A 26877-nucleotide genomic window follows, 5' to 3' on the forward strand; every position below is an offset into this window, starting at 1 on the left:
CCCTGACACTGCCCCTCTGCACAACCAAACTGTGCCAAAAACAATCCACCACTGCTGGAAATAACAACTTGTGTGAAGCAGCGTGGGGCTCTCTGCTGCTGCTGGTAAAAATCTAGTGAAATCAGCAATCAACCTAAATTACTTAATTTTAGACGCTGGAGAGCCCAACTAGACAGACTAGGGAGTTTGGAGTTGATTATTCTCTTTTACTGCCTTTTACAATTTAATTAATTAACCTCTTATGGTCTCAGACACCAAAAGCCAAGCACTTTGCCTAAGAGAAAAGGTTAACAGACTAATTATTTCTCTTATAATGGGAAAAAATGGCTTCTGGGGAAAACCAGTGCTGACCCAAGGAACCCTGCACTTCTCAGGCTCACAGCTGTTACCTCCTCACTTGTATTTTGAGAAATTTTACCCTTTCTACTACACTAGCCTTGTGACTCTTCCCACTAAGCCCCACCCAGGGTGTGGGGCCACAAGCTTACACCATATTCAATAAATTAAAGCAAACAAAAAAAGAGAAACAGAACAAAACACATAAAGTGGGAAGGTGGGAATACTCTACCAGGTAATTTCTTTCAGAAAAAGGCCAAAGCATTCCCCAAATCACACAATCTTTTCCAGCACTTCAAGTCTAAGATTTCTATTTATCTCAAGGGAAAATCTGTGGGCATCATACGCAGAGGCTAAGCCCCAAGGAAACCGTGCAAGCCCAATGAGCCCATTCAGAACACATCCATAGTGCTTCACCAGCAATTAAATGCTGTCCACAAGTTGGATTTACCAAATCTCTTACTCATAAGAGCAGAAGGAACATTGACGCAATCAAATTGAGAAAAATACTGGTGCAACCAGGCTGATTTTTTTTTTTAATTAGATGGATGATACATAAAAAAATAAAGTGTACGATCACTCAATTCAACAACATCCTGCTACTGGTAAGGGTTGTATTTATAAATCATTATATTTTCATAACAAAATGTCCTATTTCATAGCAGATCCTTCCTTTGAATGACCTCAAGAAAGTTCTGAAACCAAATCCTCCCCGAAATGCTTTCAGCTTTGGGTCCTCATCCTGCACAGCTATCCCAACATGAATGCTCTCATTAGATGATGCACTGATTTAAAAGGACTGGCATCTTATGTAAATGGATGTTATTGCCTTTAATTGCAGCCATAATTATGGGAGTGCCTCGGAACTGAGTAAGGTCACATTAAGCAAACTTATTGGAAACTTTGCAAACTGCTCTGCAACACACTGGACGAGCACCAGGAGTTCCACAACGGGCATTTATTCAATCCCATCTTCAGCTCTACACAAAGCACTACAAAATCAACCAACCCTATATGGGATTGCTCCAAGCTATAGTTAGTTTAGTGTGTTTTTGTCTCAAATGAACTATGTTCTCTGGCATTTGCCAACATGAAAAGTTTAATTGAGAATTAACATCTTTAAAGATGGAAAAATCTTAAAGAGTCTTCAAGTTTCTTTGGTATTAATGTCTTAATTTTTCTTCCTCACATCTCAAAGAGCCACACGAGCACCATGGAACCTGCTACAGAGCCAACAAGGAGCCAGGTATTGACAAGAGCAGCAAGGGCAGTATCCAGTTCCCCTGGCACAGCCACCAAATCCCTGCTCATGGAAGACACAAGGACAAGCATGGTGGGAATGACCAAAGGGGCAGTGAGGGGTTTCAGTTCAGCCACAAAGCAATGGCCATCACCACATTTCAACAGCTGAATGGGCTCCCCCTCCTAGTCGAAGAGATTCCGAAACACCAACTTCACTGAAATCCCTTTCCGTGCCCTGGGTTGGAGTCAGGCATGGAGGAAGCAGGCAGCTGCCTACCCTAAGGCTGGCAGAAGCAAAGTGATGGCTGTAAACAAGAGCAAGCCTGTGAGTCACTGGGCAGGAGCCACAGGCACTGTGCACCCGGTGACACCCAGCTCTGGGTGGCACCGGGCAGCTCAGGGTGCTGGTCCCGTTACCAAGCCTGAGTACAACACCCCTCACATCCACATCCACCTCTGCCTCTCCATCCTGCCCCACAGCAGCAGTGCTGGCTTTATCTTCCAGCCTACATAACACAATTTTCCTAGAAAGTGGGGAAACTGTACCCAAACATAACCACGACTGAGGCTAGGTTCTGAAGTTTTGGTGCACTTGCGTCACAGCTGTCACCCTGCATTACACAAAGTGCCTCACAAACACGCCAGACCTCGGGCCCCAGAGCCAGCCCTTTCCAAGGAAGGCCCCAGCGAGCCAGCAGCCAAATCTCACGAAAGAAGATAAAAAAGGTGCAGATTATGTGCTTTTCATGGAGTCGCCCTTAGGAATAAGGGAAGAAGAGCTAAGCAGTTAGATCAGTATTTACCAAAGAATTGGTTTTACACCGTTCTTGGCAAATGGAGAGCACCAAGGCTTGCAGGAGTGAGATGTAAACCCGCCTTCCTACAGACAGTTAAAAAAAAAAAAAAAAAAGTCCATCACAGCAAAGCAATCTCCAAAAATAACTCGGCAAGCAAACAGCTGCTGGTACACTACGATTCCCTCCTTCCACGCCACATCTCCCAAACCTTCCTTCACCCGGGGCTGCTCCAGCAGAAGCCGCAATTCCCATTTTCCACCGGCCGAGCTTTCTGAGATGCCGGGCACCCTCACACCTCGGTGCAGCGGGAGGGAAAACCCCGACCAGGAGGTCTTGGAAAACACCACCTTCCCTTTTCGCCTTGCCCTGAACGCGCGTGGGTCTCTCGGGGGCTGCCCGGTGGGTCGGAGCCGGGGCGGCAGCGGCTCCCGCGGGGGGGCCCGGGGGTCCCGGGGGTCCTACCTCGGCAGCGCCGGCCCTGCGGGCAGCGGCCGCGACGGCGGCAGCCCCACATCGGCGGCGGGCTGGGCTGGGCTCCGCTCCGGCGGAGGCTGGCACGGAGCGCACGGCCGCGGGGACCCCGCGGAGCCGCCCGCGGGTGTGCGCGCCCCGCGCGGGGCGGAGGGAGCGGCCCGGGCAGACCCCGCCCCGCCGGGAGCCCCGCTCAGCCCCGCCCCGCCCGCGCAGCCCCGGCCGTGCCCAGGCGTTTGTGGGGAGCGGTCGCTGCACCTCTGCGCGGGCACGGCCGGGGAACCACCGCGTGGTACCGCACAGCACCGCGGAACCACCGCACACCGCACTGCACACCGCCCCGCACTACACACCGCCCCGCGGAACCACCGCACAGCACCGCACCGCACACCGCACCGCGGAACCACCGCACAGCACCGCACACCGCACCGCGGAACCATCGCACAACACCGCACAGCACCGCACACCGCACCGCCCCACACACCGCCCCGCGGAACCAACGCACAGCACCGCACACCGCACCGCACACCTCATACCGCACCGCACACAGCACCGCGGAACCACCGGACACCGCACAACACCGCACACCGCACAGCACCTCCCTCTCCCTGCCAGGATCGCGGCCGTCCCTCCACTATCTGCTCTCCAGGGCTTCGTGTTTTGTTAAAACGAGCCGAAATTTCAAATAAGTAATAAATAAAAATCGAGTGGACGCGAGGGAGGTGGGGTGGCTGTAGCCATTTTGGAGCGCTGGGTGTGAAGGCAGGACATTGGGATTGGGATTGGGATTGGGATTGGAATCGGGATGGGGTCTGCTCAGCAGCCAGCCCTTAGCCGGGCTCAGGGGCACCCAGGGGTGACCCCGGCGCTGAGCCAGCGGAGCTCACCGGGCAGGGCTGGGATCCAGCTCCCCGGGAGCCGCAGCGGTCCCAGGTGGAGCCAGAAGGACAAACGCAGCCTGTACGTGCGCTCCGGGCACAGCCCGCTTTGGGCTGCGGCTTGCCGCTGCCCTTGCAACGCAACATCCCCCAACACAAGCTCGAGTTTAATGGCAAAAATCCTCTAGGTCTTAATATGCCCTCCTTGGGGTGATGCTGAGACGTGTTCGTTACTTTGTTCAGGTTGGGGCAGGTTATTTCTGTGGTTGCCTTTCCTCACAGCTTTGTAATTTTGTTAGGTTCTCCCCCCGAGGCAGGCATGAACTAAATGGGTGTGTGTAGGAACTTCAGAGCTGTTATCTCACTCTGTGTCCTGCACTAGGGTGAGGAGCTGCAGAGGCAGCACTGTGCTCAGGAGTTATCTGACTTTTGTGCCTTTGGCCTGCAGAGATAGGCAAACACAAGTTTGGGGAGGGGGAAACCACTGCAGATGAGAGAGGGGCCAAACAGAAAATGAAGGAGGATTAAGGAAGCATCAGTCTAGAGCCACTTAACTAGTGAAAAATCAGAATAATTTCCCTTTTAAGATGAAAATGGTCAACATAAGCAATGGAGTTAAGATTTTTTTGTTGTTTTGTTTTTGGGGTTTTTTTGTTTTGTATAAAATTCACATGCAAATTTTCTTTACCTTGTCAGGATGTCTTTTCATCTACTTACATCCTGACATCTACCTGCCTCCATCCTGTTTCCCAAGTTGTCTCTAAGTGGTATTAACTCTAAGTTTATTGGTTGGACAGCTGGTTTCAGACCCCCACTGGCAACATAAGCATTGTAACTATGCTGGCTCTGCCTGGGCATCACCTGACGCTTTAAAACTTTAGTTAATAAAGTACAACTTCTGAATTGCTTACAGGAGTTAAGCCACGTGAAAGAAAGGGTGGTTTGTTGGTGTGGATTTTTTAGACAGGGAGTATTGCATGCTTATCTGCAGGTGATGATGCCTCCTGCAATGAGGAAATTCAGCAGCTGAGATCAGTCGGATGCCTGGTATCCCTTCCTTCAAGTGTGTGTGTGATGACTCAGAGCAAGGACTGAGTTTCTTTGGTCTGAGAGACCAGCCCCTACTGCTTCTCCAATCCCAGGCTGTAACAGCCCCTCTGCAAATCCGTTTTTCTAGGAACTGAGGGCAGACACAAGAGAAAAGCATTTCACTGTTGATGCAATGCTGAGGAATGCTTCCCTTTCTTTTGGGGAACTGTCCAAGTAAGGTCCAGCTCCTTGTGCAGCCCCTAGAGCTGAACAGCTTCTCAAGGTGCCATCGTGCAAGTGTTGGGCTCCGTGGAGATGGAAGTCACCTGTGTCCACCTTCTGGACAATACTTAATCCTTATTACCTCTCTATGGTTTCATCTGAAGCATTAATGATTAGTTTGCTTTATCTTCTTAAGGAGCTCAAGTGACTTTCCATAACTGTGGCCTTTTCTACATTAGCAAGCTTTGTTGTCCACTGCTAGGAGCGTGAAGGAGGGGGATGATGTGGTTGGTACTCAGAGCCACCATGTCCCTGTGCTGTTCTGGACCAGACCATTTGTCACTGGCACAGATGGCATAGCTCAAAACTTGATTTAATTAACTCTGGTTTTGGTCACTAACTGCTTCCAGCTTGAAGCTAGGACCACTGGAGTTGTTTGAGAGTTTCTCTGAAAGAAATATACAATTCTGAGCCCTGGGATAGGAGAGAGGCCCTTGGTTTCATCTGCTCTCCCCTTGAAACATCTCTTAGTCACAGTTTCTGGGCTTAGTGAAACCTTATCCTCATGTTTTCTTAAAAAAAAAAAAAAAAAAAAGAAGAAGAAAAGAAAAGAAAAGAAAAGAGGTCTTTCAAGCTGGTGTTGAAGCAGCAGGTAGTGAGGCACAGCCAGAAATGTAGCTCAGGGTCTGGGCACTGCAGCAGCTCAGCCTCCTGTCCTTGACCTTAAAAAAACCAAGAAAATCCCACAAAACCACCCATCTGCAAGGATTCCTCACTGATGTTGGTAAAAAGGTTCAGAGTGAGCCCCCTGTCCCACTGGCCAGCGAGGTGTGGCTCAGTGTCAGCCAGAAACTTGCACTCCTTTTGGCAGAACAAAAGGTGCCGAGCACAGTGCTGAAGGCAGCCTGTAACCCTGCACGGGCTGGAGGGCAGAGCCTCGCAGGGCATCAAACAGGTTTTTCTTTTAGTGGTTTTTCTCTCCTGCTTAACCCTGTTTATCCTTCTCCACAGTGTTGTTTTCAAGGTGGGAAGGCACACCTTGGCCTTTGTGTGAAGCAGCTGCCCCCCCCCAAAAGCTGTACTGCAGGATCCTAACTGTGCAGAGCACTTCAGTGTTCTTAAAAGAAAAACACGTTAAATCACTGATAAACCAGTGCAAGTATTAAGAGCAAAACTTGCTAGAAATCTTGGGTTTTGCTCAAGATCCGTGTAGCCAACCACTAATGAGGTTGTTGAGATTTTGTCCAAGTTGGTGAGGTGTAGTTAATTTGGCAAGTGGAACTAGGAGCATATTCACGAAGGAAAAAAATAAATCTGATAATTTATTTGCTTTTAGAACGCAGCAGAAGAGTGTTCAAGGTAAATACAGTTTCTGCCTAGCTTGTGCTTGTATAAACTGAGCAAGCAGGATCATCCATTTGGAAAATGTTTGACTTAGTCTTGTGCCTTCCTCAAAAATAGTTAAATTGGAAAAATTGCTGCACTTACAGGCCTTGGAAAATATTTTTCCCTGCATGTGGCTTTGTGGTTTCAAAGAATTGAAGAGAAGGCCACAAAAATACATTTTTCCTTCAGCTGCTTGGCAAGGAAAAGCATCTGATCGGGCTTATCAGAGCAACATGGCTGGGGCAGGCCTGGACTGCCTGGGGACACCAATCCTATGGACTGTGTTTTACACAGGCCACATTCCTCCTGCTCTCGTGTGAGCCAATAATTTTTACCTCTGGATGACAATAATGAAAGATGAGTAAATCAATTGGATTTTTGTTCCTCAGCTTCATTGGAAGGTTCAGGCTGTTGGGTGCTTTGTTAAATTCCTTGGAAACTGGCCACGTGCAGGATTGCACCGCATTCATTTCAGCCAGATAACACAACTCTTTCTTAAAGATATATTTGCAGTCTTTACCCAAATTGTAAGTGTGCAGGAGAAGAATCAAAGGCAAAAACCAAGAAGTGAACCAGTAAGCAGAAGTTCATACAATTATTCATGTAGTCACCCTGTAGTCACTGTTCATGCTGTACCTTTTTTTTTTCATTTATCTGAGCTGTTTCTTTTATCTAGATTATAAGATCTTTAAAAATCAGGTGTATCCTTGTCCTGAAGCATAGGAGATGTTAAGATACCCCAAGACTGGAGACTTAAGATGTTTGGGAAGCCTTATCTTTTTGACTGGGAATCTCCAGTCTGGTCAGACCCTAGGAGCTTGGCCTTTCTCAGGCTCTTTGGAAGAGGAAAATCTTGTTATGGCCATTGCTGGAGTGCTTGTGCTATTTTTACCCTGCTCTATTTTCGTATGTACAGCTGTAGTCAAGTGCTGCTTCTTGATCCCAGACAATCGAGATTTTCCATAACCTTTGACTAAGAAAAAAATGTATCTTTAATCACAGCTCCCCTTCACAACAGGCAGCATGTGAGAAGATTATATAAATATTTTACTAAACACATTTTTGGCAAATTGCTTGCATTGGTGTTGCATTTCTTTCCACCAGTGTCTGGTGATAGAAGAAATAAATTACAAGCTTGGACTATTATGGAAATGAATACTCTGGTGTGTGTCTTTTCTAACTTGAGAATTCCTCATTAATTAACTGCCTTGTTAAAATAACTGTGACATCCATTTATCTACCAAGAACCCAGAGTAGGGCATTTTAAAGATTAATCCCCTTACTCTTGGTTATTGGTAAGTATTTTGTGATAAACCTGCACAGGTAGAAATATTTTTTTCTTGTTTAGAAAACAAAGATAAGGGGTTGTGGGGTTTTTTTGGGGGGGTGTTGTTGTTTTGTTTTGTTTTTGTAGCTGGCAGAAAATTAGCATTCATACCATGCCTTCTAGTCCAATTGAAGTGGAAAAGGTTTCATGACCCTCCTGACCAACATCCTGAAGAATAGCTCCAAGTATATTTTGGTGGCAGTTCTTGAGCTCACCTGGTTTCAGACACTGATGGGACACTGATGACAAATTTTCAAGTTATTTCATTCAATTTGAATGTAATTACTGATCCAACCAATTCTATGAGTGGATGAACAAGTGTTAATCCATGAAATAAAAAGCAACATAGGTGTTTGTCCACGTGGATAAATGCAGCATGGATTTATGACAGAGAATCTGCTTCATCTAACTAATTTTGGTAGGATGGCAGAGGTGCAGAGAGAAAAGGGTACCTTTGGAGGGCTCTTCTTTTCTAGGCCAGTAACTACGAAGAGTCACTTGTGCCCCAGGAGCTGGTTTATGCAGTCAGGGAGAGCAGACCCACATTCAAGGGTCACCACCTCCACTATTTTAGAAAATTAAAATAAAATTAAGTAGAGACCACCCTCTTTCCCAGCTGCCCTGCAAACAAGGGAGCAAACACCTACCTCTGTGTTTGTTCTGCTGATGTTTTGCACAGCACACGCTGCCCAGGGCACGCTGGGTGCTTGTGTTCAGACATCCACGGTGGTTCTGCATCAGGCTCTGTGTGTCTAAGAGATTTGGACTTCCAGCACCACTGCCCTTGCTGTGCTGGATGCTGCCAGTTATCCATGCCCTTACTTCCTTACAGATTTGTTGCTATGGTGAGAAAAGCCAAGCCTTAAATATTGAACTCCCTGTTATCTCAGCTGGTATCTGCCGTGTGCAGGTATCGGTTGGTGTGTATTAAAACAAATAAGATAATAAAGAATATAGGCTTTGCACTGTGGGCAGGTTCTGCCTCCAAATTTTAGTTTTTCCTGAAACTAACCTTGAACTCTGCCCAACAGCAGAGAGGCTTACAACTGTTTGTGTCTTAATAGGGGAATAGGACCAGTAACCTGTCAAATCACATTTTTCCTCCTGAGAAATTATAGTCAAATGCATGACAGTTCCCACAAAATGTTTTGCTATATTACTTGGTGCTTGCTTGAAGTCTGCACCAGCAGATTAGAGCAGAGTTTGGAGCACTATATGGTTCTGTGCTTAACATGTAACTGGGGGAAAATGAGTCTACAAGGTGTGCAAGCCAGTGGCTTCGCTCCAAGCACTCCCAAGGCCTCACTCTGACCTTCCTCGGGCTGTTGATAACACTCCTACTAATTTACTAATGCCAGCACAGGACACTAATTAGCCTGTTTTAAAGCCCCAGGGTGGAAAATAACTAGGAGGGAAGTTGCTGCCAAATCAGAGCAGCGGAGATGCTGCAAATAGGACAAGTGTTCCGCTTCTGACAGTCCTAACGGCAGTGAAAAACACAAAATACACTTTTCTCAAGCAGAAAACGTGGAGCCCTTGCACCCCACACACCAGCCCTGCCTGAAGCTGGCCTGGAGCACTCACAACAAAGGAGCTGTTGCTGCGCCCACATTCTTGTGGTGAAAGTCCTGCTCTGCTGCCCAGCCCCAGAAATGGCAGAATAAAAACGTTATGGAAAAAAGTGGGACAAGTTCTCAAGCGCGGAGGCATTTTTGTTTGCATAACATAAAGCAAGGTCTGCTGTTTGTGCTGGAGGTTTAAATACTTGCTGAGAGCCCACAAACGGTGCTTCCAGGCTTACTTTTTTTTTTTTTTTTCTTAAATAACTTCTGAAATTGTAATCTGATGAATCAGAGGAATGAAGGCTGATACTCCTGCTAGTTCTCGGAAACAAGGGATGTCAGCTCCAGGGCAGTAGCAGAGTCTATGGCCCCTGAAGATCACTTTAGATCTTTCTTAAATATGGTTTGTTTTTTATAAATCTTTTCACATCTTTTTTAGAAATGCCTGAGCAAGGGAAAAGGTTTGGAGTGGTGATTTTCAAACACAAAACAGAGATACAGAGATACAAAGATATTGTAAGAAAGGGCCACTTTTATTTTAGGTAACTGGTAGCTTGAAAATTGAGTGTTGAAGTCGGTGTCGCTCTGAGTGACACTGTAGGGGGGGATTGGGATTCAGAGTCCTGCATTCAAGCTCTGGAAATTATTTCTGTAGGAGCTGATGTTTCACTTTTGAAACAATAATCAGAAGTGAACTTTGACATTGCACGTGGAAAAGAAGTGGCAAGTTTTAGTTATAGGCATTAACAAGAAAGCAATGAAGCCTTGTGCACACCCTCAATGCTACTGACATATAGGGGGTGTGCTTTATTCAAAGCCAGTGAAACCTCTGCTGCTCTGGGTAGCACCTCAAGCTGCTCACAGGCTCAAGTGTCATTGGAGGCAGTTTCTGTGCTGCTGCCTCGTCCTCCTCCTCCTCCTGGTCTCATGTTTCACTGAGGTACCTCTGAGTCCTCCTAGCTGCTCCTGCTGGGTGAGGTGCTCACCTGGAACTTAGGGCACAGCAGAGCAGTGTTTGGGAGCTGGGGGGGCTTTCTGCAATGACAGCTGAACAGAGTGACCAAAACCTGCCCCAGGCTGGCAGAGCACCCAGCACTCCTCTCCCTTTAAGCTGCCATGTGTTTGCACACCCACGAAGCAACCTGAGCTCTGAGTGACCAGCCCTGTGTGCCACAAGCCTCCACTGCAATGCGAATGGAATAAAAGGCATTTTAAAGACCCACATGCCATATCTTTAATTTCAAGCCACACAGTTGCCATGATCTGCTTTCGGGAAGGATTTATTTCTTCCGAAAGAGGCTTGTACTCGTATATCAGGAGAAGCCCAGCATCCAGCTGCAAGAGCTGCAGGAGAAGTGGTCTGGAAGGACCTGCTTCACATACTCCTGATTCAGGTTTTATGGCTTCAGTCTAGATCTTTCGATGAAGTGAAATACAACAGCAAATGGTATCTAATGGGGTCCTAAAACAACTTCTGGGGTCTCAAAATACCATCACCCTTTTGGTCATCTAACCATAGATGTGGGCTGTTAATGGAAGACAAAACTGAAAACAACGTCTTAGTGTCTGACTAAACCGATTTCTAACAACATGGGAAATATCTCTCTATACACATTCTGAGTTTTTTAGTCAGGGGAACAAGGCAGATGAGAACTTTTCTTATTAGGTAAATAACAGGCCGCTAATTTCCTGCTTGTATCTGAAAAGCCTGTGAATTGCTTGGAAGGGCTTCCTTCCATCTGTTTTATGCAAGATTTAATCTATACCTTCCCCTTCAGGTGAACTACTTATATCTTGGCTATATCAAAGCATTTAAAGGCTCCTCACTACAAGTACCTTCATTCTAGATTGTAAAATAATCATTCTATCTTTAGAGCCCTCAGCAGTTCAATTTTCTCTGTTTGGGATAGTTAACCATGGTAAATACTTAGGATTATTTGTGGAGATTTGGGGCTTAAGCAACATAGACAAAAAATAATGAGTCATTGAAATGAAAAACCTGGCAATGTAGGGACAGTTCTAAGTGACAGTCTTCCCTCATTTCTTGCAGCAGCACGTGGAAAAAGCCTAGGACCTGATTTAGTGTGAATCCTGTAACGCAGCGGACGAGCGAGCTCTGCACACAGCAGGTTCATCAGGAATCCTGAGCATGGAAAACAGGAGCTGCTGTGACAACACCACGAGCACATCCCACCCAAGGGCCAGAAATGTGACCCACTCAAAGGCCCGTGCCTGGATTATGCTGCCTCCTCTGCAGCACACCCCTGCTGGGCGTGGGCTGGCTCCGGCAGCGCTGGGTTTGGCAGCTCTACACGTGTACAGGTTTGCAGAGCTGGAAAAAACAACCCAGCAGATGTTCAGTGCTTCCACATTGTCTGCTGGCACCACATGCAGTGTCTTTCTAGTCTCCATTCCTCAGTCTGGAGCAAGACAAGCTAAATTACATGAAATCCAGTGTCTTGGGTGTCTTTAGATACGGAGGGGCAGAGACAGAAGAATAGCTGCAATAAGTAGGATGAATAAAGCAAATCCTCTTACACGTTCAAAGCTATTATTTGAAAGTGGCAAACTGCATTCATGCCTAAGTTTGCATTATTTCAATAACAAGAAAAAGAGTTTCAAGAAATAAGGGAAGTCTGTCACTTCCCAGCCTCACTTGTCTTTAAGAAAAGCCACAAACCCACACCCAGAGACAGGGTTTCTGCAGAGCTTTTGTGGCTTCTGATAGTGCCAGTGCCTCTGCAGCTCCCAAGGAAATGTCTTTTTCCTGATGCCCACCTCAATGCTTAGTTTGGTTAATGGATTGAGATAATACTGTCCAGGGGAACCTCAGACCAGCCCCCAGTTAGGCACCAGTAGCTGAACACTTGAAGCATATTAAATTACCAGAAGTTACAAGCACACAGCTCCTATCCCTCAAAGGCATAAGGAGGACTTGAAATTCATGGTAATTTTCTTTGTGTGAATAGGAAGGTGAACTTTGCTTTCAATTTCAGTATTTAATACAGGGCAAATATCAGATTCCCTCCAGCTTGGGAGGAGCATGTTTGAGTGTTCATTTAAGTTAAATTACATTTCACATACAAAAAATACTAAGATAATATTGTTTCCAACATTTACCAAGCTATCTCTATAAGAATTAGATAAAACTATTAATTCTGGGCCAAAATCCAATTGTGATTAATTTTTTCAGGGGCCCCCAGTTTGTCAAAGAGCTTGGTAATAACAAAGTGTATGTTTCTGAAAGCTGTGACTGGGGAATCTAAAGGCTTAATTATGTTTCCAGTGGTGTATTCTCAGATCCTCCTCAATGTAATAATAAGAAATGAACATAAGAAATGTATTAACTCTGCAATGGTTTACACCAACCAGCTTAAAAATCAAAAGTGCAGGTTTGTAAGTCCCCAGTACACACACAGTGCCATGCAGTCCAGTCCCAACAAGGAGAGATTACCTGAATTAGAGCCTAAAATCAGAGAACTGAGCATTTGATTCCCTCACCCCAGGATGAATAGCCAGATGAAGATGTCAACGTCTTTATCTCAGCTGGGCCAGGGTTTCATGCCTTCTCCCAGCTGCTTTGAAATAGGTACAGTTAAGTCTGTGGCCTGAGTAACAGAAATCAATGCTTTTGCATATTCTTTGTGGGCTTAACTGTTTTGCATGCGGTTATCCAGGGGAAAATCAAAGTGGGGGCATTGGTTTCAGTCCACTCCTCTGTGCACAGTGAGGGAGAATACACTCCCTCAACTACAGCCACACAATCACATCTTTTCACCCCCTTTGCCTCCACTCTTTGGCCATTCCCCATCATTAGTTCATTTCTTATCCTCTTCCTCCATCACCCCCTCTTCCTATGTCTTTTTCCATAAATTTTGTTTTTTTCCTTGTGGTTTCTCTGAGGCATTACATCCCAAACCCCCAGCCCAAAGGACAGCCCTATGCAGCATCACAAGGTAGCAACGGTGTAGCAGGAGAACCCTGCCACCCCAAAATGTGCTGCAGCAGAAGACAAGGAGACACTTGCTGGTGCTTTCTGGTTTTATTAAGAGCCCCACCGTCAGATTCTCAACCCCATGGCAAGGGTGCTGAGGTAGTGTCACCCTGTCTGCCCCAGTGTCCCCAGAGTGGGAAACCTGGGAAGGGGTGGGGAGACGGTCACTTGGCAGAGTCCTGGGTGTCACAGCGGGGTCCCTGCCACTTGTCATAGCACTGGCAGCTGAACTCCTTGGCCAGTTTGGAGACGTCCTCCCCAAGCTCCAGGCTCTGAGCCACCAGCCAGGGCTTGCCAGCCTGCAGGTGGATGGTGAAGCGGGAGGGGTCGAGGTGGAGGTAGCCCTGCTGGTTGTCCTGGCGCACGCAGCGGCCCTGGCTGGAGCACAGGGTCTGGCTGCACAGGTCAGCGCTGGCTGTCACATTGACAATGTAGTGGCCCAGGGGCCCCTCCACATAGTCCTTCAGCCTTAGGCACATCTCCTGCAATGGCATTCGGTGTCACAGCCCTGCACAGCTGAGGCACTGGGGGGTACCTGCTGACAGGGACCTGATGCCACTGTCTGCACTCACCTTGGAGGTGCTGTAGTCCAGGCTGCCCCAGAGGATGATGCCAGCAGCCCCCTGAGCCGCGCTCTCCCCGATGGTGCTCATCAGGTCCTCCTGCACCCAGGGGACAGGAGAAGTCAGCAGTGCCCAAAGCCCTCACACAGCCCCAGCAGATTTAAAGACTCCTTGGTGCCAACCCACCAGCCCAAGAGGTGCCCACTATCCCCACATCCCCATCACCTGGGAAAGGAAGTCTAGAGTGTTCTCAAAGACGATCTGGGAGTAGGGCAGGACGGGGATGCCACTGTCAAGGATTCCACGCTGGACAGCGAAAGCCTCGGCCACGCGGTGCCGCACGTAGGGGAGCACCTTGTTGGTGCCTTTGAGGCAGAGGGGCAGGTAGATGCTGGGGTAGAGTGCCCGGCTGCCCCTCCACAGCCAGGACAGATTCTTGTTCCTCTGCTGCTCCACATCTGGGCATGTCCCGTTGTAGGGCAGGCTATCAAAGTCATTGTTGTAGCAGTCAGGGAAACCATAGAAGCCCCAGTAGGCACTGGGACGGAGGCTCTCGCCCAGCCACAGGGTCTGGTTCATGAAGTCACAGGCGCTCTTCTCAAACTGCTGCTTGGCCATCTCCTCCACCTCCTCGGGAGGCCACTGCGGGTGCTGCTGCTGCACCAGCTCCTCTGACTTCTGCCGGTAGATCTCCATGGAGTCCCAGTTGCGGATCCACAGTGGGCGCCATTTCTCCCAGTCGATGACAGCCAGCCCAGCGTAGTCAGGGCTGGGCAGGGTCACCTTGATGTCCTGGGTGGCCTGGTGGATGTGAGCCTGCAGACTGGCATTTTGGGGGAGCCCCCCATTCACTGGCACCCCCTCAGATGTGTAGTAGGGGAAGAGACCTATCTTGTCGCTGTAGAAGAGGGTGATATCCTGCCCAGTGAAGGACTCCTGGTCATTGGCCAACACATCAAAGACCTCCAGGCTGAGGGTGACATTGTATTTCTCGGCACAGCGCTCGGTGGGGATGTTCCAGATGGTGACAAAGGGGCGGTTGACGAGGACAGGACCAGGTCCCCCAGCATGGGTCAGGACAGGCAGGAACAGCAGGAAGACCCAGCAGGACCACGTTGATGCCATGGTGCTGCTGTGCTCAGGGTGAGTCCTGGAGATGCCTGGGGAGAGCTGAGACCTGGGCAAACCTTGATGCTTTTATCTCCAAGTCAGGACCGGTATTAATCCACAGCTCCGTTCCCAAGCGCTGCGGTTACCAAAGGTCACCTCTTCCACCTCCTCAAAGTCCCCCGAATTTATCAGCGGCCCCGGAGTGGGACAGCAGCGTCAGCCCCGCGTAATGAGCGACGGCAGCAGGCTCGGCTGGGAAGGAATGCGCAAAGTCAATACCTCATGACTGGCCGGCGATGAGTGGGCTGGAAAGACAAACAGACACGGACGGGGCGGGGGGAGGGAAGGTCACGGTGATGGACGCGGGCTGCGCCGGGCGGGCGCCGCTCGGGAAGTGGAGAACGACGGCCATTCCCTGGCGGGAGGAGGGCACTGCCGGCAGCGAGCTCACAGCACCGGGCAGCACCCGGCACGACACGGCCGCGGTAGCACGGGACACTCCCGCATGGGCACCGCGGCTACAGGAGGGCACGGCCTGGGGACACCCACAGCACAGGACAGCAAACAGAGAGAGCACGGCATGGGGACTCTCAGAGCAGGCGAGCGGCGTGGGCAGGGAGGTGGCTGTGCCACGCGGGGCCGCTCCATGACCACGGACACCCCTCAGGACAGCGCAGTGGCCGGAGAGGCTGCACGGGCACAGGAGCCACACCAGGGCACCGACAGCGGAGCTCAGGGACGCGCGCGGCACAGCAGTGTCCCCGGCCCCGAGGAGCTGAACCTACCCCGGCCGTGGCGCACAGCACAGTGCCCGCACACGGTGTCCGCGGACCCGGGGGCTCCAGCCGCGCATGCCGGGCACTGCCCGGGGCTGGCGAATCCCGCTGGGGGCGGGAAGGGGCGGGCCGGGGCGGGGCCGCACGCAGCCTCCACGTGGGTGGCCCGGCCGTGGCTGCCCACGCGGCTCGGGCTCCGCGGGGCCGCTCCCGCCCCTCCAGCCCCTTCCCCGAGCGAGGCAGTTCCCAACACCGCAGAGCTTTCCCCGAGCTGCATACCAACACGCACCGCTTCCTGCCGTCCCGGCGCTTGTGTCCACGAGTTGAGTGACCCGTGCCCGCCTCGGCCCAAATCAGCCCACACCTCTCAGTCTGATCAGCTTTATTCGAGGTAAAGCACTTCAGTGTGGGGCAGCACACGGGGGATCAGCACCACGCAGCACCCGCTCCCCGCCCCCGTGTCCCTCTTGCCCCCATCCCTCTCCTTACAACAGGAGAGGGGTCCCCTCCTCTCCTCCATCCCCATGAGCACCTGCACTGCAGCGGGGTGGTAGAGTTGGGGCAACCACACAGCTCTCCCCTCACACCACTACAGTGAGGGACAGCCCTCCATAATTAGCTGCCTCCCAGGCAGGGTAGGGATATCTTAAATAGGCTCCTCCTACACCGCCACAGAAAGGCGCAGCTCAGTCCAGGGGCGGGTAGCACCAGCTTGCAAGCAGCAACAGCACCCCAAGTCCCAGCGGTGCCAAAGGGCCAGGGGCATCACTGCGGGGGCCAGCGCGTGTCTGGCAGCCACTGCCCTGCCAGCCCTGGTAGCAGTGGCACTGAAAGTGGGTCCGTAAGAAGAGTATGTCAGCAGAGGAGAGCTGGCCCTCGGCCCAGAAGAGGGGGCGCTCGGGCTGGTCAGCATCCCGGCGCCTCAGCTGGAAGTTGGTAGAGTTGAGGTGGAGGAAGACATCAGCATGGCTGTCCCGGCGCAGGCAGCGACCCCGGCCATGGCACAGCGTCGTGCTGCAGAGCTCTGCTGCTGTCGTGACATTCACAACGTAGCGTCCCAGGTCCCCCTCCAGGTAGTTTTTCATCAACTGGCACAACTCCTAGGGAAAGGGAGACACCAGGGTGTTACTCAAAGAGAAGTACCTCAGATGGAGAGGACAGCTCAGCTACTGGTCCTCCCCTGGGGCCAGGTGATCCCTCCACCCATCTACCTCCCACACTGACCCCAAACTTACCCGGTTTTTGGTGTCAGCTGCATCACCCCACAAAATGGCCCCAGCTGCACCCAGTGCTGCGCTCTCTCCGATGGTGGAGATCAGGTCCGGCTGTGGGGACAGGGTCTGGTTAGCGCCCACAGACCCCATGCAGCACCCACAGCCCCAGCACAGTGTGCTCCTAAGGATCAGGGGGGCAAGACCCAATCCCTGCTTCAGGGAAAAGGGACCGTCCCAACAGCTTGGGCCCAAGGCTTCCCAAAACTGCCCTCCTCCTCAGGAGATAAGCCAGCACAGCAGAGGGGCTGTGGGCTCACACACCCCAGGGTTCCAGCTGCCAGGACCTGAGTCCTGCAGTACTTCCCAGCCGCTTCCCTGGTGATAGTCACCATTGGCGCCAGTCCTGCTGCCAGACATCCCATCCATAAAGGAAACAGTTTGTGGCACCCCATCATCCAGCCCAGAGAGGGGCTGAGCTGGGGTCCTAGGAAAGGAAGCACCCCTCCTGCTCCCTGGGGCCAGCCCCATGACAGATGGTGCCACTTCCCACCACATGGAAAGTCAAACCATGGGGTGCCAAGCAACACCATGAGTGCAGACAGCAGCCTTCAGAGCCACCCTGCTCCGCAGGAGCAAGGTGCAATATACAGGCAGAGGAATCACCCCAGCTGACCCCAAAGCCCATGGCTTGGAATGAGGATGTCCCAGTGGTGCAGCCCTACCTGGCTGAGCACATTCAGCTTGCGGATGTAGGTGGGCCGGGTGTAGACAAAGACAGGTAGGCAGTAGTCGTCATGGTGCTTCTGCGAGATGCGCATGGCCTCCATCACCCGTGCCCGCACAAACTTGCGGCTGTTGGGAGTGGAGTCCAGGAGCGGGTCGAGGTAGATGGAAGGGTAGAGCGCCATGCTCTCGTTCCAGAGCCACTTCAGCTGGTCATTGCGAGACTTCTCCACATCTGGGCACTGCCCGGTGTAGCTCTCCTTGTTCTTGCTGTAGTCATGGTTGTAGCAGTCAGGGAAGAGGTAGAACCCCCAGAGCTGTTTGGGTCGGAAGCTCTTGGCCTTGCGCAGGGTTCTCACCATGAACTCCTGGGCAGCCGACTCGAACTCAAACGCTGCCTGCTTGTTCACCCTCTCAGGGGGCCAGGTGGGCTGACGCTGTAACACCAGTTCCTGTGATGCCGCCCGGTAGATATCCTTGGGCTTCCAGTTGCGAGCCCAGACAGGCCGCCACTCCTCCCAGTCGATGACGGCCAGCCCTTCTTTGGTGGATGAGCGGATGTACTTGTTGATGCCCTCCGGGAGGCGAGCAAGGTGCTCGGACAGGCTGCTGTTTTGGGGAACACCACCATTGACGGCCACACCTTGATGGGTGTAGTAGGGGTACAGCCCCAGGCGTTCCTTGTAGAAGATGGTGAGGTTCTGCCCCACGAAGCCCTCATTGGGGGAGGCGTACAGGTCGAAGATGCTGAAGTCGAAGGACACCTGGAAGCGGGGCTTGCAGTCCTGGGTGGGCACATTCCAGGCCACCAGGAAGGGCCGGCGGGTAAGATGGGGGGTGGCCGACGGCTTCTCGAGGGGCTGCCGGGCCAAGGCCAGCAGGGCCAGCCAGGGCACAGCCACAGCCACCGCCGCCGCGCAGCCCCCGCGCATCCTGCCCGGCGGGACCTGGGGGCGGCGGGAGAGGAGAGTGAGAAGGGGGAGCCGGCCGGAGGGGGTGCAGGTAGGGGTCGATCTGCCCGCACCCCCCAAGGCAGACCCTGATCTAAGTCCCCTCCCGGGGCAGAGAGCTCCCGGGGGATGCGGGCAGAGCTCCGAGTGGGGGGCTGGTTCTCGGGAATCCCAGTCCAAGCGGCTTCGCCCGCTCGTGCTCCCCTGGGTGCCGGCGCGGCGCCGCCTTTGTTCGAGCCGGCCAGACAAAGCGCCGGGGCGCGGCCCCCGGCGGACCCGCTCCGCTCCCGCTCCCCGCGCGGCTCGCACCGTGCCTCAGGCCATCCCCCGCCGTGGGCTCCTCAGCACCGCCGCCTCCCCCCGCCGCCGCTTTTAAACCTTCCGGCACGCACCACCCGCGGGGGTACCGGCCCCGCCCCCGCGCCCCGCCCGCGCCGCGCCGCGCCGCGCCGGGCTGGTGGTACCGACCATCGCGGGGTCCCGGGCTGCGGGCCGGCGGGGAAGCCGCGCAGCGCACACACACCTCCGTGGGGCCGCGGTACCGGGCACCGGGGAGTCCTCCCCCTGTCCTGCCGCGATTGGTACGGCCCGGGAGGACCCGCCCCCCCCACGCGGCGGAAGGGGGCCGGGCGGGGCCGCGGTTGGGGCCGGCAGGGGGCGCCACGGTTGGCGGGGCTGAGGCGGCCGAGGGGGCCGGAGGTCCCCAAACCGCGGTGACCGCCGGCCGGGGCTGTTCCCAGGGGGTAAGGGTGGTGCTTTCCCCTGGGGGGTGGTGGAATCCCCAGGGTCGTGATCACTCCAAAACCATAGTGACCCCAGATTGGTGGTGGCCTCAGGACGCTGTCCCCAGGTGGTGGGGACCCCAGGGCGGTGGTGTCCCCGGGATCATCATCACTGCAAAATCGAGACTCTGGAATTCTGGTGACCCCAGGATGGTATGCCAGGATCATGTTGTCCCTAAAAAGTTGGTGATCCTACAATGGTGGTGACTCCAGCGTGCTGGCAAGCCAGAATGCTAATGTCCTCAAGGTGATGGTGACACCAGAAGAGCAGTGTCCCTGCAACAGCAGTGTCCCTAGGACGGTGTTGACCCCAGGGCGGTGCTGTGCCGGACAGGACATCCTGTGCAGGCCTAGGGCAATCAGTGCTGCTGACTCAGCCATGGCCCCGTGGGTTTCCTGCCTGGAGATGACAAGGGGGGCCATGGGTGTAACAGGGCTGGGGGGGTTTCCTTCCCAGAGCACTGTTGAGGCTCCAGCCAGTCCCCTCTGGCAGGCGACAGGACAGGCAGGGCTCAAGGACCAGCCGTGTGGCAGTCCCCCTGAGCTGCCAGTCCCTGGCCTGCTCTGGCCAGGCTGGCCCCATTGGGCTGAGGGCCATCGGGGTGCCCCACGCAGGAAGCGCCAGGGTGTGTCGGGGCCGACAGGGGAAGGAAGCAGGATTGAATCTACGGAAGTTCTCCCCAGCCACCCGCCAGCTCCCTAAGGATCAGGCGGGAGCACCAAGCCCAGCATTGTTCCGTGTCAGCTCCTGGTGCTGCCAGTGTCAAACCCTGGCCCCAGGCACCTGCAGCTGGCTCCAGTTAGTGCCACCACTTGGGTGTCAGCTTTTGTGGTGAAGCTCCCACCGAGGGTGTGACAGTTCTGCTAGGGATGGGCACTGCATCCAGGCCAGCCACTCCAAATTTGAGCTGCACCCCACGGCTTGGCCTGGCCTGCAGGCAATGCCAGGCACTGGCTGGGACGGGGGCTGAGAAGGTCAGCTGCTGGCCGGGCGTTGGCTGCCAAAACCCTTGGGAGAGACTGTGGAAAGCCAAGAAGTCCCAGCGCTTCAGGCGCTGCCCTTCCCTTCTGGGCAGTAAACAGACTCTCTTGGCCAGCAGCTAAAATTTTCCATCCTCCTCATGTGAAGGTATCCAGCCCCACCAGCAGTGGGGTGGCCGGAGGGGTCACAGATTTCCACTTCTGGGAGGGCTGGAAGCGCTAAGTGTGACGCAGATTCTCACTGCCGTCCCCTCAGTGGGAGCATCACCTGACTCGGTTTCCCTCCTTCCTTCCCACAGGGTGAACTTGCTTTTGGGAAGGGCCAGCTGGGGAGATCCAGCCTCCCATGTAGAGGGGTGCAGGATGGCAGCAGCGAGCAGTGGCCAGGGCAAGCTGAGCAAGTGAGCTGCTCCAGGCAGGCAGCAGGAGGATGGGAATCCCTCATGGTTGCTATAAATAAAAAAATAACGTGGCATGAGTCACAGCCGCTTGTGCCAGACAGGTTCAGCAAAGTGTGAGAGGAGGTCAGCTTGGGGATGGAACAGCCATGAAGCCAGGAGGGGACAGCCCTGGGCTGGGGGTTCCAGGCATGGCCCTGCCCCATGGGCAGCAGGACGGGACTGTGGTGGCCCTGGCAGACACAGACATGGTCACAGAGCCAGAGAGCCAAAGCCACCACCTTGTGTAACCTCATCGGGCTGTACCACCCTGCGCAGATATCCAGTCCCCTTCTAAGCCACCAGGATCCATCCATCCCTCCTGGAGCTGGGGTCCCTTTGGATGAATGGATCAGAGCCTCATGCTCCCGAGACTGGAGGGCTGGCAGGACACACTGCACCACTCACTCTCATGACAGCTTTCCTCAGCGGCTCATTTCCGAGCCGGCTTGTGCGGAGGAAATGATGAGAGGTGACTCTGGCTGCAGAAAAACACTCGCAGGGCTGTCGGGGACAGGACGCGGGGAACAGTGAGATCACACTTGCCCCATGGACAGCCGGCAATGCTCGAGGGACGGGCGGCATCCCGGCACAGAGTCACGCCGGCTCCAGAACGTCAGGCCCCCGTGATTAATGAGGCACTGATTTGGCAGGGCAGGCGAGGAAGGAGCAGACAGGTGGATTCTCCCCTCCGCGGGGCTCGGGCGGAGCCATGGGAAGTCAGCTTGGGCTGCCTTCGAACTCCGGGTCCTCAGACCTCCATCCCCACACGGGAGGGGAGAAAGGCCTGAGCTCCAGCCCTCGGGAATGAACAAGGAAATGACATATATTTCACATTAGTTATATATTTCAAATATGTCACGGCAGCTACAAGTAGAGAGCCACAGCCTGACGAAGTCACCAACTCCTGGCAGTCCCGTGTGCCAACTGGAGAATCTGGAAGTGGCTGTGACTCAGGGGTCCTTCACCATCAGCTCGGCCACACGTGCACAAACACGCCCTTCCCAAAAAAACAGGGGACTCGAAATGCTGGCAGCAAAGTCTATCGCCCTTCAAGTACAGCTGCCTTCCTCAGTAAGACAGCTCTGGGACTTGTGGGGTCTACAAATAATTTTATTGAAATTTAACAAAAGTGGACAGATGCACTGGAAGGAAGGACCATAAGTAGTGTACATTTCCCAAACCCATGAGTCCTACTCACACACTAGAGGAGCAAGGAGCCTAGTGTTGGTGAGTACGATTCGGCTACACATCCACAGGGGAAAACACAATGTTGCACAGAAATTGTAAAAAAAAAAAAAAAAAAAAAAAAAAAATCAAAAGGAAAACTTTCTCTTTTTTTTTTTGCTTGCTCCAACACCATAGTGGACACAGATACTATTTACAGTGACCTTCACATTTTTAAGATCCCTCCAGGTGCTCCCAAGGCCCTGCTGCTGCAGGATTGCTGGGGTCCTGGGGGCTGGCTGCTGTGGGGACCAGCCTGGGAAGAAGCGGGGCAGGATGCAGCTCGCTGGCAGCCTGCAGAGGTTTGCTGCCACTCTGGTGACACTGAGGGGGATAGAAGGGTGGGAGAAGGCATGGGTTTTGGGGAAGCATGTTTAATACGCTGGGAGAAGGATGGACAGCCTATCAGAAAGGACAAAAGCATCCTTGCTAAGCTGGTCACAGTCTCTGCCCCCCTCCCAGGTTTGGGCCATGCTTTGCCAGCAGATTTTTGGCTGGTAGCCAGGTGAGGGGCTCTCCACTGGGGCAGGCAAACAGTGCCAACCCCCTCCCCATTCCTCCTCCTCCTTCCCCCATGCCCAAGGCAGGGTCGGTGCAGCTTCCTGTGCCCTCAAACAGCAGTGGGGCAAGGTAGCACAGACAGCGTGGTCACGGTTTTCTCTCCTCTTCCTGGGGATAGCAGCTCCTGCTCTCCTGTGGAGCCCAAGGGATGCCCTTCCCAGGTTGCTCCTACCACGGAGATACTCAAGAGCAGGTGGTGCAAATAAGAAACACTTCAGTGAGGGATTGTTTTAAGACAAGACTTTCAAGCAAGCAGAACAAAAGAAAAAGAAGCGCCCAGCATCACAGTGTAGACGAGCCCTGCCCTCCCGCTTTCCTGCCTGGTGGCAGCCAGCACATCCATTTCACCCTGCGTGCTTGCTCCTGTTGATGGGAACCGCGGGTGGAGGGACGTGAAGGGAAGAGGTGGTGACAGGAAGACAGCAACAGCCACGTCGCTGTTATCTCCCCGAAGCCGGGAATGTGGCCCCACGCCCGGGTGGCTCTCAGTGGACGCGGAGATGGATACATCCAACGTAGACATTGACAGGGCTGGCAGCCAAGTGCCAGCAGCTTAAATTAAAAATCGAGGTAGCAAACATCTGAAGTGCTTAGAAAGTAAATAAGTTCTGGAATGAAAGAGGAGGAAAGCCGAGCTAGCTGCTGTGGGGAGTAGGCTCTGACCCACTTTAAAGCTGTGCCTGCTGCCGGTCCTCCTCTGCCTGCCCGGTCTGGGCACAGCCGAGTAGGGAGGCAGGGGCTCCTCATGCTGCCAAGGGGCATTTGGGGTCAGGCCTTTCCTCCAGCAGCTGGACACACGCAGGGGTGAGAGGTTCTTCGGTGCCGCCAAGACCTCGACCTTCTCAGGTGGGAGGAAAGAGGAGAAAAGAGCAGGACCTTCCGGGGTGGGGCAGAAAGCCTCCCTTTAAAGTGCATTGCGTTTCTCCTCCTGCCACCAGCTGGGATGCGGGAGGAACCACAGTTCACATCACCAGGGGGATTTCCAAGCTGGGGCAGGTACGCCAATTGATTGTTTCAGGGGCAGAGAGAAGGAAGAGAGGATTCCTTTCCTGCTTGGCTCAGTCGAGGCCCAGCCTATAGGGAGGTATGTTCAAACAGCAGCGGGGGTGAGGAAGCTGCCCGGCAGCCCAGCCCCGCAGCAGGTGAGGGACAGCGCTCAGCAGGAGCCAGTGTGTCGATGGGGGAGGCAAGTCTGCTGTGGAGCTGGGACCTTGCTGCCACCAGCAGTGGCCAGGGACTGCAGAGATCTCCAGCAGGCAGCAGCAAAGCCAACCTCCCCCGTGCTGGCATAAGTGGGGAAATGCAGTGGGGGAAGAGACTGAGGTCTAAGAGAGTGGCATCTGATCTCCATCTCCTTCCCAAGAGGAGAGCAGCAGCCAGCCTGATGTGCTTTGAGACCCCTCAGCCTGCCCTATTTATCCTCCATCAACAAACCCATACATGGGAGTGTCACATCACGCCGGTGTCAAAGGGACATGCTGCAACACTGGCCATCTAACCTGCGAGCCCCAGGGACGTCAGGGTGCAGAGCAGGGCGTTACCGTGCCCTGGCTCTCCCTGGGCCGCATACCTGAGAAGCGGGGGATTCTCTCTGGTGAGAAGTGCAGGCCTGCTCTCCCTTTCACAGCTCAATCACAGCAGCTTGTTTGCAGTTCCAGTTATCCATCAAACGTCGGCTAGAGGCTACAAAAGGTATTTTAGTCTTCTGACTCAAGTGAGGATGTTTTTAAGCAGTCGTTGCAGAGTCACCCATCTCCTGCAAGGGCCTGCTCCATCCTGCCTGATCTCCAGGCGAGGGGAGAGTTACTGTCCCACCACACGCCTGGAGTCCTCCTCGGTGGGAACACAATGCAGCCTGGCCCGGCGAGACTGGGGGTGGTGGGGTAGGGCTCCCGCCCGCGGGCATCGATGTCTGGGACTCACACCTCGCAGATAATCACCGGAAAATCCACGTGAATGCGAGGATGCTCTAGCTTCACTATGCCCTGAAAGAAGAGTCAGAGTGGTGAGCAGAAGGGACAGCCAATCAACACCCCTGAGCCGTGCCAGTCACCCAGGGACAGAGAACACTGTGCCCTTGAGGAACCGGAGGGACCAGGGTCCATAAATCGCCTGTGACACCAGGTATGCCTGAGCAGCAGCATGCAAAGCACCAGCACTTTGCCCTTTGCACTCATCCCTGGAGAGCCGAGGGCAGCATGGCTGGCTGCCACACATGGCAGGGCGAGAAAGGAGGGAGCTGCTCTGCCAGGCACTACCCGTGCAGCAGCTGGTGCGTGACTGGCAGATATTGGCTGTCTGGGCTTTTCATCCGGCACCTTTCATTCACGGGATTTAGAAGAATGAAAAGAGCTCTCTGAGAGAATGCAGCCGGGGCAGCTGGCGCACAAGAAAAGCGGCTTTCTGTGCAGAGGGGAGGCTGCTGAATGCACACTCCCTCCACACCAGTCACAGGAACCGTTCCCATGCCCCATCCAAGCCTTCTCCTGTTTCAGCACCAGGAGGAGCCGCCGGCAGGTGGGGGGCTGGGGCAGAGGGGGGAGCAGGGGTTCGGGGCTGGGCCTGCACCCACAGAACCAGAGTAAAGTCTGCACTAGCAAAGGACTGTTCAGTACTGGTACCTGCTCTCTCAGCTCAGATAAGCATTCCAGCTGGGTGAGTTTCAACCCGCATCAACGAGGAATCAGTTCCACAGGCCAAGCCTGCCTCTGCTAGAGTGCCAGCCCAGGAAGCAGCACCAAATCCTTCTGTCTGTAACTGCCTGCTCAGCACTCAGAGGGGTCCCATCCTGCTGAGAGGCTGCCCACTCCTCAGAGCACACTGACAGCTCACTCCAAGTGCTCACTACAGCCAAGCCTTTCTGCTTAATTAGGGACTCTCTCCAGACCTGGTTTGATCTGCCCTTTCCTCCATTTATGCCCCAAAAGATTCCCTACATGCAGCCTCTCCTGCCCCTGCACTATGATCCTCATTTGATATCCCGGCCCCTGCCCAGCTCCACACCACCTGCTTATTTAAAGAGGAGACTTTTCCACTGAAGAGCAAAGCACAGAGCTGTCAACACTGCTGAGCAGCTGGAGGGGATGTGCATACTCATGTCAGCAGTTGATGGGCTCTGGCTGCTGCTCCTCAACACAAGGCCTGGCCCTCCACAATGACATGACACTGACTGAGGCAGCACAGCACCCTACACCTTGTGGAAGGTGCTTGGTAATCAGACACCGTGGCCATACAGGGCTGCCTGGCACTCTGTGCCCTACAACATACAGCCGGCTAAGCTATCTTCCCCTGCCTGGCAGCTCTGAAAGGCTCAGGCACTGATTCTCTCCAAAAAGGGCAGCTGGAAGGTGCCACCAGCTCTCCCTTTCCTGTCACAGCCTCAGGTGACACGGGCGTGAGCCAGGACACACTGCAATCATGGCTCAGAGGCAGAAACTGGGAGGAGGAGAGAGCCTCCACTTTTGTAGCAAGAAGATGCCCTGAGGGAGATGGCTCCCGTAAAGTCCGGACTTCAAGTGTCACCGTGGCACTTTGCACTCGCTTTCCCCCACCCTTGTCCGCACATTACCTGAGGTATCAGGTTCTTGTGGATCCTCTTCAGCTTGGCGCGTTTCCTCCCGTTCTTGGTGACGATTGTCTCCTCGTAGAACTCGTGAGCAAGATCCCCGTCCTCATCGTAGTACATGGAGCTGCCGAGAGCAGAGGGGAGGCGTTGGGGTGAGAACCGGGCTGGGGGCTGGGGCAGGCCGGTCCCCCCTCCCCTGGGGAACTGCAGCGACCACCCCCTGCCAGCTCGGCTTTGCCGGCGGCTCCTCCCGACCCCCGCGCCGCGCCTGTGCTGAGGCCGGCCCAGCAGCATTCCCCCCGCCCCATGGCAGCCGCCCCCCGCGCCCGCGTCTCACCCGCGCCGTGTGAACACGAAGGGGGTGGCGGCGCGCGCGGCCCGTGCCCGAGCCAGGGCCTGCTGCCCGCCGGGGCCCTCGGGGCCGCCGCCGCCCGCCGCCGGGGTGGCGAAAGGCCACAGCCCCCGGGACTTGGAGCCGCTAGCGCCCATGGCGGGCGGGGGCGGCGGCGGCGGGAGCGGGGCGGGGGGGGGTTAATGGACGGGGGCGGCCCGGAGCCGCCCGGCGACACCGACCGAGCGCCGCCTGCGCCGCCGCCCGCGCCACTTCCGGCGCCCGCATCACGTGACACCGGCGCGGAGCCGCCCGCCTCCCCGCCGCCAGCGCGGGGACCGCGGGTTCGAGTCCCGCCACAACCCGCACCACTTGTGGGCACCCACGGCCCGCCGACATCCGCGGGACTTCTT

General features: G+C 54.1%; 4 protein-coding genes across 5 annotated transcripts in view; all 4 read right to left on the reverse strand.

Moving 5' to 3' along the window:
* LOC106849218 (6-phosphofructo-2-kinase/fructose-2,6-bisphosphatase 4) overlaps positions 1 to 2997 on the reverse strand; it is a 53054-nt gene extending 50057 nt beyond the window's left edge. Inside the window, exon 1 of the mRNA XM_088171596.1 lies at positions 2838 to 2997. Coding sequence (XP_088027722.1) covers positions 2838 to 2889 — 52 coding nt within the window. The 5' untranslated portion in view covers positions 2890 to 2997. The remainder of the gene's footprint in view (positions 1 to 2837) is intronic.
* Positions 2998 to 13277: 10280 nt separating this feature from the next.
* HYAL1 (hyaluronidase 1) lies at positions 13278 to 15113 on the reverse strand. Its single transcript, XM_014869680.2, has 3 exons — positions 14033 to 15113; positions 13817 to 13906; positions 13278 to 13726 (listed from the first exon to the last, which is right to left on the reverse strand). Exons 1-3 carry the CDS (start codon positions 14930 to 14932, stop codon positions 13409 to 13411), a joined length of 1308 nt encoding a protein of 435 aa, XP_014725166.2. The 5' UTR covers positions 14933 to 15113; the 3' UTR covers positions 13278 to 13408.
* A 947-nt stretch (positions 15114 to 16060) lies between these two features.
* Positions 16061 to 18926, reverse strand: HYAL2 (hyaluronidase 2). 2 transcript variants are annotated; one of them, XM_088171600.1, is made up of 4 exons: positions 18890 to 18926; positions 17630 to 18577; positions 16929 to 17018; positions 16061 to 16793 (listed from the first exon to the last, which is right to left on the reverse strand). In XM_088171600.1, the coding sequence occupies exons 2-4, from the start codon at positions 18560 to 18562 to the stop codon at positions 16380 to 16382; spliced, it is 1437 nt and encodes a 478-aa protein (XP_088027726.1). In that variant the 5' UTR covers positions 18563 to 18577; positions 18890 to 18926; the 3' UTR covers positions 16061 to 16379. The 2 variants fall into 2 exon arrangements, with proteins under 2 accessions (XP_088027726.1, XP_014725167.1); XM_014869681.2 differs by lacking the exon at positions 18890 to 18926 and having other exon boundaries at positions 17630 to 18834.
* Positions 18927 to 21872: 2946 nt separating this feature from the next.
* TUSC2 (tumor suppressor 2, mitochondrial calcium regulator) lies at positions 21873 to 26720 on the reverse strand. Its single transcript, XM_014869682.2, has 3 exons — positions 26471 to 26720; positions 26137 to 26257; positions 21873 to 24553 (listed from the first exon to the last, which is right to left on the reverse strand). The coding sequence occupies exons 1-3, from the start codon at positions 26620 to 26622 to the stop codon at positions 24488 to 24490; spliced, it is 339 nt and encodes a 112-aa protein (XP_014725168.1). The 5' UTR covers positions 26623 to 26720; the 3' UTR covers positions 21873 to 24487.
* Positions 26721 to 26877: the final 157 nt, after the last annotated feature.

The sequence above is a fragment of the Sturnus vulgaris genome, chromosome 11 (assembly GCF_052056855.1).
Source record: "Sturnus vulgaris isolate bStuVul1 chromosome 11, bStuVul1.hap1, whole genome shotgun sequence".
NCBI classification, from domain to species: domain Eukaryota; kingdom Metazoa; phylum Chordata; class Aves; order Passeriformes; family Sturnidae; genus Sturnus; species Sturnus vulgaris.

What these genes read in the sequence shown, in the direction of transcription:
- HYAL1 (XM_014869680.2), bottom strand. Translation starts at nt 14,932, where the DNA reads ATGGCATCAACGTGGTCCTGCTGGGTCTTCCTGCTGTTCCTGCCTGTC. An exon ending in CTCTAGACTTCCTTTCCCAG is followed by an intron (nt 13,907 to 14,032) that starts GTGATGGGGATG and finishes CCCTGGGTGCAG; the next exon opens with GAGGACCTGATGAGCACCAT. An exon ending in TGGACTACAGCACCTCCAAG is followed by an intron (nt 13,727 to 13,816) that starts GTGAGTGCAGAC and finishes ATGCCATTGCAG; the next exon opens with GAGATGTGCCTAAGGCTGAA.
- HYAL2 (XM_088171600.1), bottom strand. Translation starts at nt 18,562, where the DNA reads ATGCGCGGGGGCTGCGCGGCGGCGGTGGCTGTGGCTGTGCCCTGGCTG. An exon ending in AGCTGAATGTGCTCAGCCAG is followed by an intron (nt 17,019 to 17,629) that starts GTAGGGCTGCAC and finishes CTGTCCCCACAG; the next exon opens with CCGGACCTGATCTCCACCAT. An exon ending in CAGCTGACACCAAAAACCGG is followed by an intron (nt 16,794 to 16,928) that starts GTAAGTTTGGGG and finishes CCCTTTCCCTAG; the next exon opens with GAGTTGTGCCAGTTGATGAA.
- TUSC2 (XM_014869682.2), bottom strand. Translation starts at nt 26,622, where the DNA reads ATGGGCGCTAGCGGCTCCAAGTCCCGGGGGCTGTGGCCTTTCGCCACC. An exon ending in TTCGTGTTCACACGGCGCGG is followed by an intron (nt 26,258 to 26,470) that starts GTGAGACGCGGG and finishes TGCTCTCGGCAG; the next exon opens with CTCCATGTACTACGATGAGG. An exon ending in ACAAGAACCTGATACCTCAG is followed by an intron (nt 24,554 to 26,136) that starts GTAATGTGCGGA and finishes CTCTTCTTTCAG; the next exon opens with GGCATAGTGAAGCTAGAGCA.